The sequence below is a fragment of the Rhinolophus ferrumequinum genome, chromosome 18 (genome assembly GCF_004115265.2).
Source record: "Rhinolophus ferrumequinum isolate MPI-CBG mRhiFer1 chromosome 18, mRhiFer1_v1.p, whole genome shotgun sequence".
Taxonomy (NCBI): Eukaryota; Metazoa; Chordata; class Mammalia; order Chiroptera; family Rhinolophidae; genus Rhinolophus; species Rhinolophus ferrumequinum.
This window is the reverse complement of record NC_046301.1, coordinates 31004659-31022456: the sequence shown is the minus strand read 5'-3', so window position 1 is coordinate 31022456 and position 17798 is coordinate 31004659. Positions and strand designations below refer to the sequence as shown.

At 40.9% G+C, this 17798-nt stretch overlaps 1 protein-coding gene across 1 annotated transcript in view; it reads left to right on the top strand.

The window, feature by feature from the left end:
* PINX1 (PIN2 (TERF1) interacting telomerase inhibitor 1) overlaps positions 1 to 17283 on the top strand; it is a 74711-nt gene extending 57428 nt beyond the window's left edge. Inside the window, exon 7 of the mRNA XM_033133376.1 lies at positions 16557 to 17283. Coding sequence (XP_032989267.1) covers positions 16557 to 17021 — 465 coding nt within the window. The 3' untranslated portion in view covers positions 17022 to 17283. The remainder of the gene's footprint in view (positions 1 to 16556) is intronic.
* The last annotated feature ends 515 nt before the right edge of the window (positions 17284 to 17798 follow it).

Here is a 17798-nt window from a genome sequence, read left to right as displayed (position 1 = left end):
GAAAAGCTGACCTGGGGAAGCTACTTTCTTTACATAAGTACAGTCCGAACATTTCATATCATCTTGCTCCTCGCCATGTTAGCCACACAGAATCCCTGAGTCTCCTAGTGACATACTCAACCCAGAATCTTTACGTAACTAATCCCCCCATCTCTAATTTGATTTGCCTGGCAACAAGTCTAAACATTGTCTAGCTAAGAAAGAAAGAGCTATTCACAGTCCATTGTTCGTATGCATTACTCCATCCTTCCCTGGGGAGTGTGTGCATGTGGAGTTGTATCTATACAGATATACGTGCTCATATACAAGCAACATACATTCATAAACTGGGTACTTAAAAATTAATCTTTCAACACTAGTTTGTTCAGTGTTGTGTTTGCATTCAAGATTTTCTTTGATTTCTTACTTAAAGTGGGGGATTAAGGACCTTTGTTCCACAGGGAAAAAGCTTCAACCCCAGTTTATCATTTACTATCCCAATGGGGTTGCTTTGATAAGTACTAATTTTAGTTAGTACAGCAAATGTTTGTATATAAATAAGCATTACTAAATTGCTTGAAGCTACCTGAAGGCATTTCTTGTAAGTCATTATGTCATTGGGATAATTTAGCACCCAAATCCTATTGGATGGCATTTAAGAATCTTGTCTTTTGTAGACTTTGGTTCTACAGTAAAGTATAAAGGAAGATTCGAATTTGTTATTTGCTAGGCCAACCCTTCCATAGTGAGAAGTAGCTTAAACCTAGCCCTGAATTCGTAGGATTTCACTAATAGCTTTAAGTGTAGTTTTAAATGTTTCTTGATGCTTATCAGTCAGTAAATTATAATTTTATGTAATTCCATTGAACCACTTTATAACAACAAAAAAATTTTGTTTAAAACTCAATCATTAACCTAAAACTTTACAGGAATTTTCCAACTTTTTGTTGTTTTTTTTAACATAAGACGTAAGTCGTAAGTCATCTGTGTTCATTAGGTATCAGAGTGCTGGGAAGTCTTTCTGTTTTCAAGGTTCTGTTAATTGTTACCTGAAATGAACTGAGCCTCTAGGACGTTCACTCAGTTTTATTTCTTTGAACAGCACTTAGTCTCTGCAAACGGCACAAGGCTGAAATGGTTGGGGTTTGATTTGTCATCTGTTTTTTGACAAGTTTATCTTTTCTGCATCAGAAAAAGTTGTTTTAAGCAAAGTAGTGGGTTAGCAGTAAGGGCAGCCAGCCTCCGGTCACCTCTGTCCCTGATATTTGTCCAGGACTCCTTTTGTAATTCTCTTTTTTCAGTCTTAAAATCATATGGAGGTTTCACTTGACTGGTTTTTGAAGCGTTTTGTGAGCTTGAACTCCAAATAGCTTTTTAACAAGTGCTTAAACTTATTGTATGTCTTGACTTCACTAACTTCGATTGGGTGGGGTTTCTATTTCCACAAACAGAAAAGCTGACCTGGCGAAGCTACTTTACCAAAGTAAAATCTGAACATTCATGTCAGTGCCCTTTCTAAAAGGAAGGTAGCTTGTATAGGAAGTTGTTGAGTAGATTCTGGAAGTGAATACACTTAGTCTTATTTCTATGTATTACTGAAATTTGTAAATAGAGTATCAGCTTAGATAGTTATCTAATTCTCATTCCAAAGTTATTAAAGTTTCAGATTGGAAATTGTGTGCCTGCTTACTTTATAATCCTGAGAAAATCTTTTATTTTTAATTTATGATATACTTTATACAGTTAAAACACTGACATTCATTCAGGTAAATCAGTCATTCCATTTTCAATTGTCATCCTCACACTCATCCCTTCCCTCCTCCCTGTGAAGATGGTAAATACATTATTAGGGGGACAAAAGCATGGCATTCATATTGGGTTTTAGTGGGCCCCAGTTACTCAGAGTTGGATTAATCTCAATGCATGACACATTATTATCATTGGTCACAGTTTATTTTAGACTCCTTTGTCCTCATAACGATCTAGAATTGTGTGTAGGCTGATACCTTGGGGGCATTTTCTTAAACTTAATGGATAAAATCAACTGTCTGTGAATTGCAGTTATAAGTTACCCCAAAACAGAGCCTACTTTCTAGTCAAATGTGGTTTAAAACAATAGGATCAGGCTCGGTTGACTCAGTGTCTTTGCAGAAGGCTTAAGTTTTTGTCATGACTCCCTTCGGCGTAATCTCTCCTTTATTTCATCGTTCTTCTTCTAAGTAATATCATTTTAATTGTTTTCTTCCTATCTAGTTCCCCGGATCCAGACCCTTGCAATTCCTTTTTTCACTTAGCTCCCATGTTTGTCCTTGTCATCCAACAGCGTTGTTGCATGACAAGTGATTAAGTGAGTAAGACATCATCCCTACTCACGGTCTAGTTGGGAGGTCAGAGATGGACACAATCAACTGGAGCAAGTGAGGGTTGGCCATTTCTTTTTGTCCTTAGGGGATATCCCATTGGGTTATGTACAATCAAATTACGGTGTTTTAAAGTCATTTGCAGTTTCATTCTGTGTAGGTATTGAACCAGCTGGTTGCAGAATCAGGTTCATTTGTTTCATCTTTATTTAGGAATTGCTTTGCTAAATGTTAATTTTGTTATATGTCTATTGATTCTCGATTATTCGATTTTTATTCTTTTGATTATATTATAAATTATTCACTATTCTGTAGTTTGTACAGACTTTTAAAGGGAACTGGATTCCAAGATCTTTCTTCTTCACCTTGGTTATCTCACTGATCAGACTGTGCTTTACTGCTTGCACATATCCTAAAAAGAAAATATGGTTAGACTGTAAGAAGTCTTAAAACTTGATCCATGCATACTTGGCATGATTTAAGACGTGTTATTTCTCTGCAACCTTCTTTTCCAAGATGGAAAAGTGATTCTTCTGACTAAGCCTGGATACAGATGTTTCCATTTCAATAATGGGGTATCTAGGGAAGAGCTAGCCTCTTCTCCCAAAGTTACCTAGCAATCTGGTGGTTCATAATGGGATGCTTGCCTCATCCTCTTTTCACTTCCCTACCAGGTATCTGCCATTTTTGCATAAAATGTATGGTCAGTGGTAAAAGCCACCCCACATAGACCAAAGTAAATCAAAGAGTTGGCTGTAAGATTTAATCAGAAGAACTAGTCATTCTATCTAGATCATGGCAATATCTGTGTGAACAGACCTTCTCAAAGTAGATTCAGCAGAAAGCTAATTCCATGGGATGTCCATGGATGTTATACCAAAAAGGCTTCCAAGTTGAGATAAGTTTGGCAAATTCTGAAATTTAATAACTACTGCATTTCTCAGATGATAAAACGTGCACTGTGAACCAAAGGGAGGAATAGGTTTGTTTTCCGAGCTTACTTAACCATGAATCCATCCCAATTTCTCAAAGTGGCATGCTGCATTAGAAAATAAGGCTGCCTCTAAGTTCAACTGTATAGGACATACACGGGACACAGGAACATGTTAACCCATATTATAGGGATCTGTCCAATAAAATTCAGATCCTGAGAGAACTCTATAGGACAAATGGCTCGGTTTCATCAACACGAAATTAAAAAACCAAAAGAAAGGGGGGATGGAAATTAAAAGCCCCAAAGAAGCAAGAGACATATCAGCTAATCAAAGTATATGGACCTTATTTGGAAACTGATTCAAGTAAATTACAATAAGAAATAACTTAAAAGCCAATATGAATACAGACTAGATATTTAGTGATGTTAAGGAAGTTTTGTTACTCTTTTTATGTGATTATAGTATTATAGTTACGGATTTTTCTTAGAGCTGTTTACCTTTTTAGAGATACATACCGAGATACATACTGAGATATTTATAAATAAAACTATATGAGATCTTTGATTTGCTTTGAATTAATAGGAGTAGAGTTAGTAATGGTTATGTGTTGCTACTTGTTGAAGCTGGGGAATTGGTACATTGGATTCGTTATACTATTTTTCCTGCTTTTGTATATGTTTGAAAATTTCCATGATAAAAATGTTTTTAAAAGACTGCCAAATTGGTATTACTTTCACTTGAGTTCATTAGAAATAACTGAGGCCAATACTGATTTTAAATTTCCCTGCTTAGTCTAGATTCTTCTCCTGCAGCTATCTTTGTTTCCCACCCCCAAGAAAGACCAGTATTTCTAAAGCATATAAGCTTCTTGGATTCACAGGTGTAATTTCTTGCAGAATGAAAGAGGTCAGCAGTGACGTCCTCTGTATTTGGAGGAGTATCTCATAGCCTTTCTTGTTCCTTTGTAATGTGGAAATGGAATTGTGAGTGCCCGGACCCAAAAAATGGAGGCACGTGTGCCCACAGAAGGCATTCTGTCTGCAGCCTGTGGCTTCTGGCACCCCCACCCCCCAATTCCCGGCTGTTGGAGCATGGACAGCAGATCGGTCTTGTGCTACGTGCCCAGGAGCCAGTAGCACACGCAGTGAGGGGCAGGGCTCAAAGCAAGGAAAGTGGCGGTGCATTCCAACCAGAAAGGAAGTTCTTATAAAAACTTCTGTCCCTGTTGCTGCAGTTGTAGCAAAAGAGATATATGTGTTTTCTTTTTTCAAAGGCAATTTTATTCGGGCCAGACCAAATAAATTATATTAAAAGCCTCATCTCTTTTACTCATTCTACACCCTTCCCTACGTCACTCCCTCCAATCCCCAAGCTGCTCACACACCCAGCCCCCCCTTTGGCTAGTTTAGTTTATTGCCAGTCATGGTGCTGTCTGCTCTGGAAAGTAGCAGGAAAAGCTGATAAGGTGCTGAGGACAGAAATCTCTGGTCTTATCTCTCCCTAGCACCCGGTGCCGAGAGTGTATCCTTTTCCTGTCCGAGGACAAGAGACATAAACTGACCATCTCCTGGCAGCAAGGACTTCAAACAGAATTTGGGGACCTGCCTCTACTTTCTGTAAGAGCCAGAAAGGAGAAAGTGGGTCGTTGAGTTTTTGAAAGTTGTCTTAGTACCAGTAAAAATATGTTGTCTTCTAAATCAAAAACATAACTTCATATTAAGACACTCATTTAAAAAGAAGAAGAAAAGAAAAAGAGGCAGGTAAGGGACGGGCTACCAAAACAACCCGAGTTCTAAGTCACTGAGCTGTTCTGTTCGGTGAGACCTTTGCCAGGACATAGTTTTGGCCTGAAAGGATTCGATTTGGCTTTTTGTCTGTTGACAGACAAGGCAAATAGTTTCTAACAGCTTCTGTGATAATAAGAAGTTGATACACAGATGGCCCGGTGTTGGAGGAGAAGAGTGAAATATTGGCTCATTTTTCCTTCTGTCCCTCTGTCCTACCGGGAAAGCGAAAATAACATTCTCTCTCAGATTTTCATCCTGTGATGTAATGCAAATAGGATGAAGAGGAAGGGACCTTCCTTTGGGTTAGAGTGTGGCCAGTGGCTGGTGAGATGCTTTATTCCTCACGCTGTAATCTGAAGGGACTGTGGTGGGGGTACCGGTGACTCGGCTTTGGGTGTTACCATCTCCCCTCTGGGGCCTCTTCTGAGGCTCACCAAGTAAAGCTAGAAGTGTCAGCCAACCTCGATATCATCCTCAGCCATCTGGGTCCTCAGAGAGCACCCAGTTTGCAACTTCAGACTTTACAGTATTGAGGAAACCAGGCTTGATACTTTGCTACCATTTTCTGAAGAAATTAGTCATTGGCTAGTTCTGCTGGATAGCCAATTGCTGGAATTCCAGAAGTTAATGACAACTTTCAGAACTATGTATATGATGTAGTAGTAAAAGTCCAGTTTTATTCTTGAAAGCTTATAGTCTGTTGGCTGAGTGCTGTGATATTACCTAGGCTACAGTGAATGTTGGAATTGCAATGGCCCTTTAAAACATAACTATTATTTTTCCAACTTTATTCCGTAGAGCCCTAGGAGTTCCTCACAGTTGCCTCCAGGGCCTCATGGAGAGGAGGGTTAGGACATGAGCTGTGGGTTCCCCCAGCCTCACCTCAGTCACAATTCCCCTGATGTGTTGTTACACATTGGCCTTCTGTTTAAGATTTCATTTGAACAAAGGTGTGTGTGCAGTGCTAAAACTATGTTTGGAAAAAGTCACTGAGTAGCCCTACTTCCTTGTTTTACAAATGATTCATTTTGAGGCCCAGAAAGTCCACCGACTTGTCCAGGATCTCACATTCTGTCGGATATGAGCTGGATTTTTTGACACCCAGGTCATTGCCATTGCTACACTGAATTCAGCACTTTTCTTACTTTCCTTTGGTAGCTACTATCTTATAGCAGTGCGACTTAATGTATGGGCCACACACCAGCCCGTGACGAGGACAGAAATTGATTGCAAGCATTTAGAAACTTTTATAGTAGTTTGGTGGTGATTTCAACAAAACCCCTAACCTTAAATTGAAATTACAATTCCAAAGAGCTCATAAAAAATAAACATTAGCACTGCTATTAAATATGTAATGCTTCTCTTATGTTATTATATATATTAAATATATAATCTTTCTTAGTTTTGCACCAACTATAATATTTTTTTATTTTATTTTATAAACAAGAAACATTAGAAATTTAAGCAAAAAAGAACAAGTAATTCTGCCTCCTACCTGCTCAGAATCCAACAGGGTTCCATAAAGCAGCATCTGCCTGCCTCTTGTCCCTAACGGGCTCAATCTCTGTGGAATTTCAATGCTCTGTATCACAGTGCTTCTCAAACCATTAGGGGTGAAGGGTCAGTTTTTTTCTTTTTAAAATCTCTAATCCATCCAATCTCTAATGCATGGCCAAGATCTTTATAAAATACCAAAAAAATAAAATTTTAATGTCCTAGGAAAGTAAAATTTAAAAAATAATATAAAACACAAGTTCCAATTTATAAAAATAAATTCTCCCAATGTACTTTTTTTCCCATTGTGGTAAGAACCCTTCCGTGAGATCTGCCCAGCTCTGATTTTGTATTTTATGTTTTGTAGTCTGTCTCCCCCAGGACGGGGGAGCTGTCTCGCAGTCAGGTAAACAATAGTGGCTGGTCAATGAGTGTAGGTGAGGGACTGGTTGGCCAAATGTTTTTGGACCTCAGCCATCTCAAGATCTTGTATAATTTACTTTTATTACATGACTCAGTGAATTCAGATTTATTTAATTTACTGTTACTAACTTAAATATCCTCTAAACATAGAATTATTTTGCCCTACCAAATTTACTCCTAAAAATATTTTTTAAATATTTAAAAATTTTTATTTGTTACTTTGATTTCTAGTCAATTAAAAAGAATCTACGTAAAGATTCATCTTATATAGTATATAAGAACTGAGGGAGGAGACTTTTTATTTATACCTTTATTTGCCTAAACTAATATACCTTCCTCTTAAAAATAATCCTGACTATTCCAGATAAGTATTCATACTCGATTCCTCGTTTCAAAATATGAGGTTCTCTAAAATCTTCCAAAAATGCTATACTTTCTATAATAAAGAGCCTAATTTTGAGTTTTGTAATTCTTAAGCAATTTTCAAGTCTTCCTGTGTAGTAAAGGTGGAAGAGACAGACCCTCTGTTAGCCTCTGCTTCTGTTTTTGGGGATTCAGATACTAGCCTTCAACTACTTATGAAAGCTATTTGTCCTGCCTCCAGAGAGCAGGGAAGAGAACCAGTTGACCTAGAATTATAAACTATAGTCAATGTGGATTATTTTTAGACTTCATTCAAATTGGTGCCTATGTCACATTGATCATTTCTAGTTTTGGAGGAGCCTCGTTTATCTTGTAATGGCCAGTGTGATGTGAAATGTCACATGAGTCACTGCAACTTTCCAAGCCCTAGGACCTTTCAGGGAGGCAGGAAGCCTGCCCCTTTTTTCTTTTCCTTCTTTTTCCCCAGAGGCTGCATGACTCTTGTCAGCAGTTCTGATGTCAGTTACTTGAGAAACTGTTGCCATAGAGAACCATCCTCTTAAAACATGTTTTTATTGGCTTTTCTTAATGAGTGGTAATTTGAGCAGCTGACTAGGCAAGTGAAAAAAAAAAATGAACAACTCTGTTAACACTGACCTTCATATGAGGAATTTGGCATTATTTGTATTTCTCTACCAGTGTCCAGTGAAAAGCAAGATAGTCTGTCCCTTCTAGTTCCCCACTATCATCTCTGAGATGTCCAGTTCATTTGTCTGAGTTTCTAAATTCCAAGCAAAGTGCTAATGCCTAATTGTTAGAAAGGTATCTCTGCAGGTTTATAGGATGTTGAGAGTTCTCTTTGATGCCAGATCACTCTGTAACCAAACTTTGTCCTTGTCTACCATCTTTTGCTGCTAGAAATCAGACAGCAGTTGGCAGCCTCTTTACCACCCCCTACCCTAACTCATTAAGGGAGAGAGACTGAGGGGGAGAACATCATCAAAACCCAAAGCCTTCCAATGCCGGGTGCACGCGTATGTGTATACTTCCAAAGCATCTAACATTTCCGAAAAGCAGATCATATTTCATACTAAATTTATGTATTCATGTAGTTAGCCAATATTTACTTAACACCTTTTATGTTTACTTGTATAGCAGAGAGAAAACAAATTTCCACAAGTTTTTTACTGATGGAATTCAAAACTTTATTGACACTGATATTTGAAATTCACATAATTTTCACATGTCACAAAATAGTCTTCTTTTGATACCCCCTCCCCCCATTTTAAAAAGCATTCTTAGCTTACGAGGGACACAGAGATCGGCAGCAGGCTGGATTTGGCCTGCAGGCCATAGTTTGCCAACCCAGTTCTAGAGAGACCCCTCCAGGAAATCCTGCTGAGTGGGCTCCTCAGACATGCCAAGAGGCCCTAGGACCTGTTTGCAAGTGCATACACCCCCCGCCCCCTACACACACACATTGAGTTGCTGCGTGATTCTACTTCTGTTATTCTATTTTGGATTTTTAAACCCCACTTCAAATCAAAATTTCCCTTCAGTCAGTGGCGTGTTGTATTTCTTTGTAAGTCTCGCGATGCTTGCTAAACTAACTAACAGTGACTGTGTTTCCCAGGCAGGTTCCGTAAGGCTGGTTATTACTAAGGCTGTGTGTTTAACTCCAGATGCAAGTGATAGGTATCTTGAAAAAAACACAATATTTCACACTTGAATAAACTTTTTGAGAGTGTAAAAATAGCTCTTTATCAGTAAAACACTGAATGTTTTCAATTGTATGGAAACCAAAAAGGTGCGATAGAAAACAAAAGAGGAAACACTGACTTCAAGGCCCAATTCCTGCTTTCTAACTACCAGTGTCGGCCACTGCTTCGCTTAACCTTTGGAAGCAATGCCATCTGAAGACTCCCTAGAATCAGAGCTTTGCTAGGTCGTATTTTCAGCTCGAGATGCTGAAGCTTAACGACTTGGTACCGGGTGGCTTCTGGTGGAACTTTTATCCAACTGTTTGTCTTCTTGGAATGAGCTCCTACCTTTGCCTCTGATATGCCCAACTGGAGAACTCTCTTGCTCTCCAGTGCTTCCTTTTGATGGTGAGAACAGTCCCACCCATGCAGGCTGCTTTGTTGTTGTATTCAGCCCATCCCACAGAACGAACGCGGCAGTTACCGTACATCACAGCACCTCACTTGTTTCCAATTCACTTATCTCCTGGAAGGAGACCGTGGTAACACGGAATACTAGCCCAGAGAAGAAATGTATGGATTGTTTGACTGAGATCCTCTACATAGCTAAGGCTACAGGGAGTCACCGGCTGCTTACACCAAAAGGCACTCAAATGTACCTTGTAATAGATCGAGAAGCAGTTTGCGCTATGAGGTACAGTGGCATTTGATTAGAAGTGAATGGTTTTGTCTGGATGGAGAGAATATACACTGTAAAATGCTGATTCTCTTTCCTTCCTACCCTTCCAAGCCTTTTCTAGTCACTAGCCCTGCCTGGCTTGCAGACAAATCTATGCCAACAAATACAAAGCTTAGGGTTCAGTGGGAGCATTTCCCAGCCTTGATCTGCTTGGGCTCGATGTCTTTTGTGCTACCCTTGAGCCCTCACCATATAGTTGTTCCTCATTAGAAAGGATATGCTCAATAAAAATGAAATAGAAATTGTCTCTGTCCTCAGGGAACTTAACATTTCCTTGGGAAGATGCTTACAAAGCACATTATACAAAACCAGAAAATAGAAGTAACTAATTGCTAGTCATAGGAAGTAAGTAAGAGCGGTGTTCCACAGGGGATCAGGCTTGTTGAAGGAGGCAGTTTTGCACATGATCTTCAAGAAATTGAAGCACCTGATTAAACCTACGGGATCTGGCAGCACATAGGAGTCCGTGTCGCAGGTGACTGCACCAGCCCCTTCCATCCCTCCTGGCGGCCAAGGGCTCAGTGCACACACAGCCCAGCGCTCCTTAATCTTGGTGGGTCATGAAATCACTTCGTACCTGAATTTCTCTCTGTCCAAAGTGAATGGGTGTAGTTTCTACCGCCCAGGAGTACGTCAAGACATCATTGGTGTTTGTCAGAACTGTCCTGCTGAAAAGTTTTGAAAAGACACAACACATTCTTTCAAACAACTCACCACGCTTTCTTAACTTTTCCCAGACTAATCCAACGCGGGCTGACACCAAACAGGCTGGTGTGGAAGTGCGCGTTGTGTATTACAGGCAGCAGATACCAGCACTAATAACCCCAATCACTAAATCCATTACCCTTGAGCTCTGGTGTCTGCTTTGTCTTTCAGTGAACATAGTACGTGGAAGGATTACTGTTGCAACATGATCTCTGTGTCAGTGTGGAAATCAAAAGGCTTCAATCATCTTGTCCCTTAAGATCAGCAGTGACATATGACAAAGGCTGCGAGCTGAAAGGTTTTGCCTTTGAAACCCCATCCCTGGCTTGATATGCTTATTATAAGTGATAAGTAGTAAGATTTTATATTTATGGTGCATCTGCCCCAAACACCTCACTAAATTTTTGATCCAAAAAATACTAACAACATTCTAATGAGAATAATAGAGAATCCTCTTTATTTGGGCATTTTACTGGCAACCCCTCTCAGTACAGGTGTTTAAGTAACACAGAGGAACCCAGAAGAGCTTGAGCAGATCATTCATTGAGCTGCAAAGCCTCTGGAGAGAATACCTAAAAAAAAACAAAGAACAAACTCAGATTCGGTAGACATTTGAGAAAAGTTGGCATGCATAGTTTGGGGCATCTTTCAGGTAGCTGCAATGATTGTGGTGTATTATAATTGATATTTTAAGGATTTCTTTCTGCGAGGTCTTGTTTCCTTTGCATCCCCTCTCCCAACACCCCCACCTGACCCCCAATCTCAGTGGTGATTCAGCATTGCCGGAGATAGGTTTAGGCTTTAAGATTCGCCAGCTCTAATTATGGCACATGATACACAGTCATGAATCACTTGAACCTGCCTCTTGCTGAAGAGAAACCTGAGACACAGCAAGTTCGCAGTGGATTGGACTGCGATCCATTCCATGGATTTGTCACACCCAGTGATCACTGTCTGTCTTGGAAGTGTCCTGGTGGCGGTCATCCGGCATCTGTCCAGGAGCATCTTCCCTTAGTTCAGTTTCCTTAGTTTAGGTGGAAGGTTGGACGGACGTGGGTTTTACTTCCTGCTTTAAAATAGTGCCACTTGGCCAAGTGAATTGACATGCTAATTTGACGGATATTAAACTCTTAAGCCTGGTTTTAGGCTATTTTTTATTTATTTATATGAATTACAAGCTACATAATAAGAATTTTTTTTCTGTTTAGAAAGTAGTATCTATTTCTGGTAACTTTTTTTTCTTACGACGCTTTTGCGTCAGTTAACTTCTGCCCTCATAAAGTTGAGCGTGGACCTTAGTCCCTGGATTACATAACCAATTGATGTATCTTTCAGTGTTAGTATGATTTTTAAAGAGAGGAACAGGGACAAGTGAGCCTGGTGACGCAGGCTGGAAGTTAGGATGCCGTAGTGGCTGGCAGCGTTGGGGCCAAATCCCGCTGCTGCCAGCTCCTGTTGTGAGACCTTCTGCCCGTGAAGTGCTTTCAGTCTTGGTTTCTACCTCTGTAAAATGGAGAGGATGCCTCTGCTTGGTGCTGTGAGTCGCATGAGATGATGTGTGATACTGAGTGACTGGCACGTTAAAAGCATCCAAGCCATGACAGCTGCTTTCTTCAGTGCACCAGCTGTGGTCCCTTTGGGTAAACTTTCCTTACGTGATAAAGCAGAGCAATCTCAAAGGGCTCCTCTGGCTTTAAACTAAACGTGGAGGTTCTGTGAAGTGGGGAACAGGTCCTCCCGCGTTCTGACCCCCAGAATATTTATTGGTCGGGTAGAAATGAAGGCCCTAGCTATCCTTTGAGAAAATTGATCATCAAATGTTTTTTTAACATATACTATACCTTCATTGGCTCTGAAAGAAATGAGAAGACCGAGGTTTTCTGAGAACAGACAAGATTAACCTGTGAAACCATTTTTAAGAACAACACAAGAAACTGTCTCATTTTGTATTTTCAAAAGAGTAGCTTCTATAAAGCATGGAAAATATTTCAGGAGTCTAACTGTGCCTTTGGGTCTTTGTTATTAATTTATGAAAGGGGAGTTAAACAGTGGATATATTACAAATCCAGGGAGGGATTTTTAAAACTGTTTTGTTAATTGCCTTACTACCATTTCCCCTCCTGATCCACTGAACTCTTTCTTTGAAAAGCTTCTTCATCTTAGGTATGCTGTTAGGTCCTGGACACACATGGTTACGTGTGACATGTCCCTGCCCCAGCTGAGTGAGAAGGAGACCATTGTCAGCAAAAAGCTGGGGGTTGCCACAGGCAGAGCCCTCGTTCCCACTCATACAGACTCTCCCACCTTTATCCTTCGCTGTACCCGAGTAAAAGCCTACATCTCTCCTTGCATATGCTGTTACTACACAGCTATTAAAATTCTTGGCATTTGAGCAGGACTTACAGAATCTTAGCCTGTGCGGGCATAAAAGCCAAGGGACAGGTTGCCAGGTGATTCATTCCAGAAGCCCACCACATTTCCCGTTCCAGCCAGAGAGCATCGGGAGCGTTTCCCCCATGCTCTGCTTTGTGAGGACACGCGTTTAGGGGATGTGAGGGATCAGTGGAGGTTTGCAAGCCAGGGCATATAAGACGAGAACCTTCAAAACCATAACTACAAGATGGGGATACATTGTCATTTCTTAAAGTTCCAGCTTCTTACCACCTTTCTTAGAAGTACTGGGATGATTTCCAGGGCTTAGGTTTGAAATAAATTCATATTCCAGTGAATAGTCACTCCAGGTTTTTTGTTTTTATTGATTTTAGCTTCTGTATAGGGTTGATCCTTTTAAACAAATTTTTAAAAAATGCTTCAATACAGACTCGTATTTGGCTCTTTCAGCTCTCTGAAGTGGTATTACTGGATCTGCTCTTTGGCTGAATGCTTTCTTACAGGTGGTGTAAAAACATTTTTTCCAGGCAGGCTGTAGGTGCATTGATGTCACTTGTGCATGTTGGCTTGACAGTGGGTGATAGTTTTCTCTGAACCGAGCTCATCTCTGCTGCCTGCTTATACCACCTCACTTATCCCTTCTCTGCTCACCTGTGTCATAGAGGAATGTCCAAGCCAAATGTCTTTTCAGAGATCAGTAACTTTAGGCCTTTGAGGGACCTTAGAAGTCACCTATTTTAACCTACTGATCTGACTTGACTAGATAACTGAGGCCCAGAGAGGTTATGGGATTTACCAAAGGACCTCCTGTAGTTAATAGCAAGGACTGGCATTTTTTTAAAAAGAGATTTCCTGAATCTCTCAGCTTAAATCAAATGTGTGTAAAGATGATTCGTTAACCACATAGCCCTTGGTAATATTTTGTATGGAACTGCAAGTTTTCAAGTTATTTGTAAATTTATTTTTCTAGTGTTTAGAACACTGTTAGCAAATGAAAGTCACATTTGGTATGACAGATTTTTTTGTTTTTGAGGTATTATGTGTTGAATGGAAATGTGGGAAGATGCAAGTTGTCTCTATTTCAAAATACAAAAAAGTAACTGGTGCTTTTCTCAGTGCTTGTTCACTGTGAAGTTGAGGCCAGGTATGAAAAGTATTAGTTTTCTTGAAAGGTGTACATTTTTTATATGCATGGCCAAGAACATAGAAACAGGGATTATAATCGCTGTAGTAAAACTGGGTTTATGATTTAGAACATCATAAATTATGAGCTTGTAGAATATGAGCCCTAGGCTTTGCTCCTACTGGAATCATATTTGTAACTTATCCCTCCTTCGTTTCCATGGTTTTTAAAACAGACCCATGGCTGTCGTGTGGGAGGGTGGTTGCCCTGGCATTAAAGGGCCCTCCCCAACAGATCATTGTTCTGTGTACACTCTCCTCGGGATACGGAGCATTCAGGTGCTGGCACCTCTCTTGCTGGTCTCCATGCTCTGCTAAGCTTGGTGTGCAGTGGCCCATGGTTATTAAAATCCTTATCACTGGAGGAGTTGATTATGAGCTTAGTTATTTTCTGGGCTTAGAAAGGCCCTCTGAATTCAACAAGTGACTCAAGAATGCTCTTGTATTCCTTAATAATTAAAAATGTGATGAATACCAGCAATTAGCTCCTGTGATTTAACTGTGAAAAGCAGGAATTCAGAAGTAATAATAGGTGAGAAAGGGAATGAGCCGTAAGATGTAAGTTGAGTTCGAGTTCCTAAGACACAGGTACACTCCAGAAGAGTTGACCCACGTAAGACAAATTCCTGTTAATGCCACAAAATTAAGTAAGACCTACTTTACATAAACAGGCCACCTTCACAGAAACTGTCTCTGTGTGACTGTGTGCTCTTAAATGGAAGGCAAGGCCTTTCTTGTCCATCAAACTGGGATTGGCTCAAACTGAGAGTCTTGAGATTTTCCAATCTGCTACACGGCACTTCAGCTCTGTTTCAACATTTGAGGAACAGAAAGACAAAGTGACCTTGTTTTTGTTTCCTGGGACAGCTGTTTTAAAATTTTTCTCAAAAGCACCTGATGGGATTCCAGCCAAAATTGAATGCTGATAGATAACATTTAAACGTTTCCCCAAAGCTCAGGTAGTTTATTCCACCTGTTCTGCATTTTACGTTCTGAACTTTTTAAAAATTTGGCCACGTGATTTTTTTTTTTTTTTTTTTTTTTTGGCCTGAGTAAAATAAGGTTTGTGTTGATTGGATAAGTTGTGATGTTGTTCGTAAGGTTCCCTGTGGTGTGAGCTCTCTGGGGCAGCGGCCACTCAAAGCCCAATTGTCCGTTGATATAATATGATTCTGCCAGAATTTTAGATGCGATGCTACTTTAATTCCACTGAGCTGGTTTTCGAGTGCTTCTGTATCAAGAAAATGCACGGCCCATTTATATGTGTTGGTTTGTGATAAAGTCAGAGCTTTTCCTGCCAAGTTCAAAATAATTTGTAGAATGCTAATTTGGAAACTGATTTATTCAGAAAACTGTTTCCCCCCTCTCCCTACATGAGAGGGTTGAATAACCGGTCTCTTCCTTGTGCGAATAAGTGAATATGAAGGAGGAAGCCAAGCAATTATGAAAACCTAAGTTTAGCATTATTGTTTAATGGCTTAATTATTGTACAAGTCTCTGTGGGCAAAGTTATTCTCGGCATTGATTTTCCTTAAAGCATAGTCCTTATATTCTTCACTGTGAAGGGACTCCCTTTTCCACATGGATATTTTCATCACTTTACTGCCAGCCAGCTGCAATCCATATGGTGATACCAGCATTTCATTTTTTGTCCCAATCTACTAGGGATTTTCTCTCGCTTCTCAAGCTTTCCAGTGGAATGTATTTATTTAAAAATGAAAATGTAAACCTCACTTAAGCTCAGCTGTCTGAGTAATTCCTCCCATTTAGAGGCAAGACTAACACAGCCATGAGGATCTAGCCCATGTCTGCACAGGGGTGGGGGCTTCTCCCTCCTCCCCGTTGCCCAGGGAAGGAGGGCTCCCCATGCTGAGCTGTTCTTTCTGGGTGGAGGATGGAACGCACGCACTTCCAACTCTGGTGCATCCTCTCCAGGAGTGGCTGCCAGGGAGCCACGCTTTGCCTTTGGAGGAGAAAGGTGTCCCTGACACGCCAGGAGCCAGGCTGGCATGTGGCTCCTCTTATATAGGAAGGGTTACTAACGTATACATGTTGCATCTGAGTTTCTAGGTCAGTGCACGGAGACCTGTGTCATCCATAACAGAGCTAAAACGGTGTCTGACAAAATCACAAAGGCCCAGGACTTCAGTGTGCCTGTTTTTTATGGGACACTGAGAACTTTCTCGCCATTTACAACATTGTTGCAAAGGTGCTGTGTGCTCAGAATTTCGCTTAGGTGACTTGCCAGCTAACTTCTGAAGGAAACTTTGGCCTGTGCAACCTACCATCCCATGTAGTGTTCAACCAAAGTGTCTGGCCACCTGGTTCTATGCTTTGCAGTTCAGCTCTACCAGAGCGGGGAGAAGTCAACAAAGAGGAAGGAAGCTGGGCACTCAGCCTGGTCTGACTGCCGAGTGCGAGTGGCTCCAGCTGGAGTCCTCTTGGACGCTATGAGGATGCTCATGCTTAATCGGTTTTAACTCTTTTCCCACACTTAGGATGACTCCAGACCCGCCACTCCAGAGGGGAACGAAACCTCCACAACGACGACCAGTGCCTTCACCATCCAGGAGTACTTTGCCAAGCGGATGGCAGAGCTAAAGAACAAGCCACAGGTCACGGCAGCAGGGCCAGAGACCGAAATGGAAAAGAAAAGGGGGAAAAAAAAAAAGAAAGGGGCGAAAGATAAAAATGTGGAGATTTATATCCAACCAAAGACTAAGAAGAAGAGAGACCACGGTGAGCAGCAGCTCGGAGACCCTCACTGGGATGAAATCTCTGATGCTTCTGCCGAGGTTGGCGTGGATGGTGTGTGGCCACTTGGGGACCCGGACATACCACCAAAGTCCAAAAAAAGGAGAGAAACGAAAAAGCTACAGAAGCAAGTTGAGGCAGCAGTGGATGCCACACTAGATGAAACACCAGTAAAAAGGAAGAAGAAAAAGAAGAAAGGTTCCAAATAAAATTCTCTCGAGCCAGGGCCTTCCAACCACTCAGATGTCAGGGCACTGCCAGGTAAACAGACACCTTTGGCCTGAAGTCAGAGCGGAGTTCACCCAAGAGTTTGTGCACATCTTTTAACATGCCCGTGGGTTGCTGCGTCTCGCCCTCTCACCACATTTGTCCCAAATCATATTCCCAAAAGAACTTTTTACTGTTCCAAATCATGGTTCCATAAACAAATAAATTTCGTTACAGACGCGGAGCCCTTCAGCATGAGTGTGCATTTGTGTTTGTATGACTACATCAGGCTGTGTGTGTGTGTGTGCACGCGCACGTGTGTATTTGCTCTTGATTTCCTTCAGTAACAATGAATGGTGCTTCCTTCTGAAGGACTTAGTCTAATTAAAGGATTAAGAGGCAATAGTTTGGATTCAGATCATTCTTTTTGTTCTATAGCCAACCATACATTTTTTGCCAAGTAGGTATTATATGATTACATTCCCAAATTAGAGAGTTGGTTTGGTTTGGTTTGATTCGGTTCAGTTCGGTTCGGCTCGGCTCGGCTCGGCTTCGATGGGGAAATTGTTTTAATGCCCTCTCTTCCACTGAGCTGTGGCACCCATGTGTTCTCAGGTCTTCTCCCCAAGACTGTGAAGTTTAAGAAGTGAACTGACTCTGGGGACAGTTTAACCTTCCAGCTCCCACAGGAGGCCCTGCAGTCCTGGGGAGAGCAGGCAAGCAGATGTTTGGTGGTGCTGGAGGGCAAATCCTCCATACTGGGCTCTGCCTTGTTTATA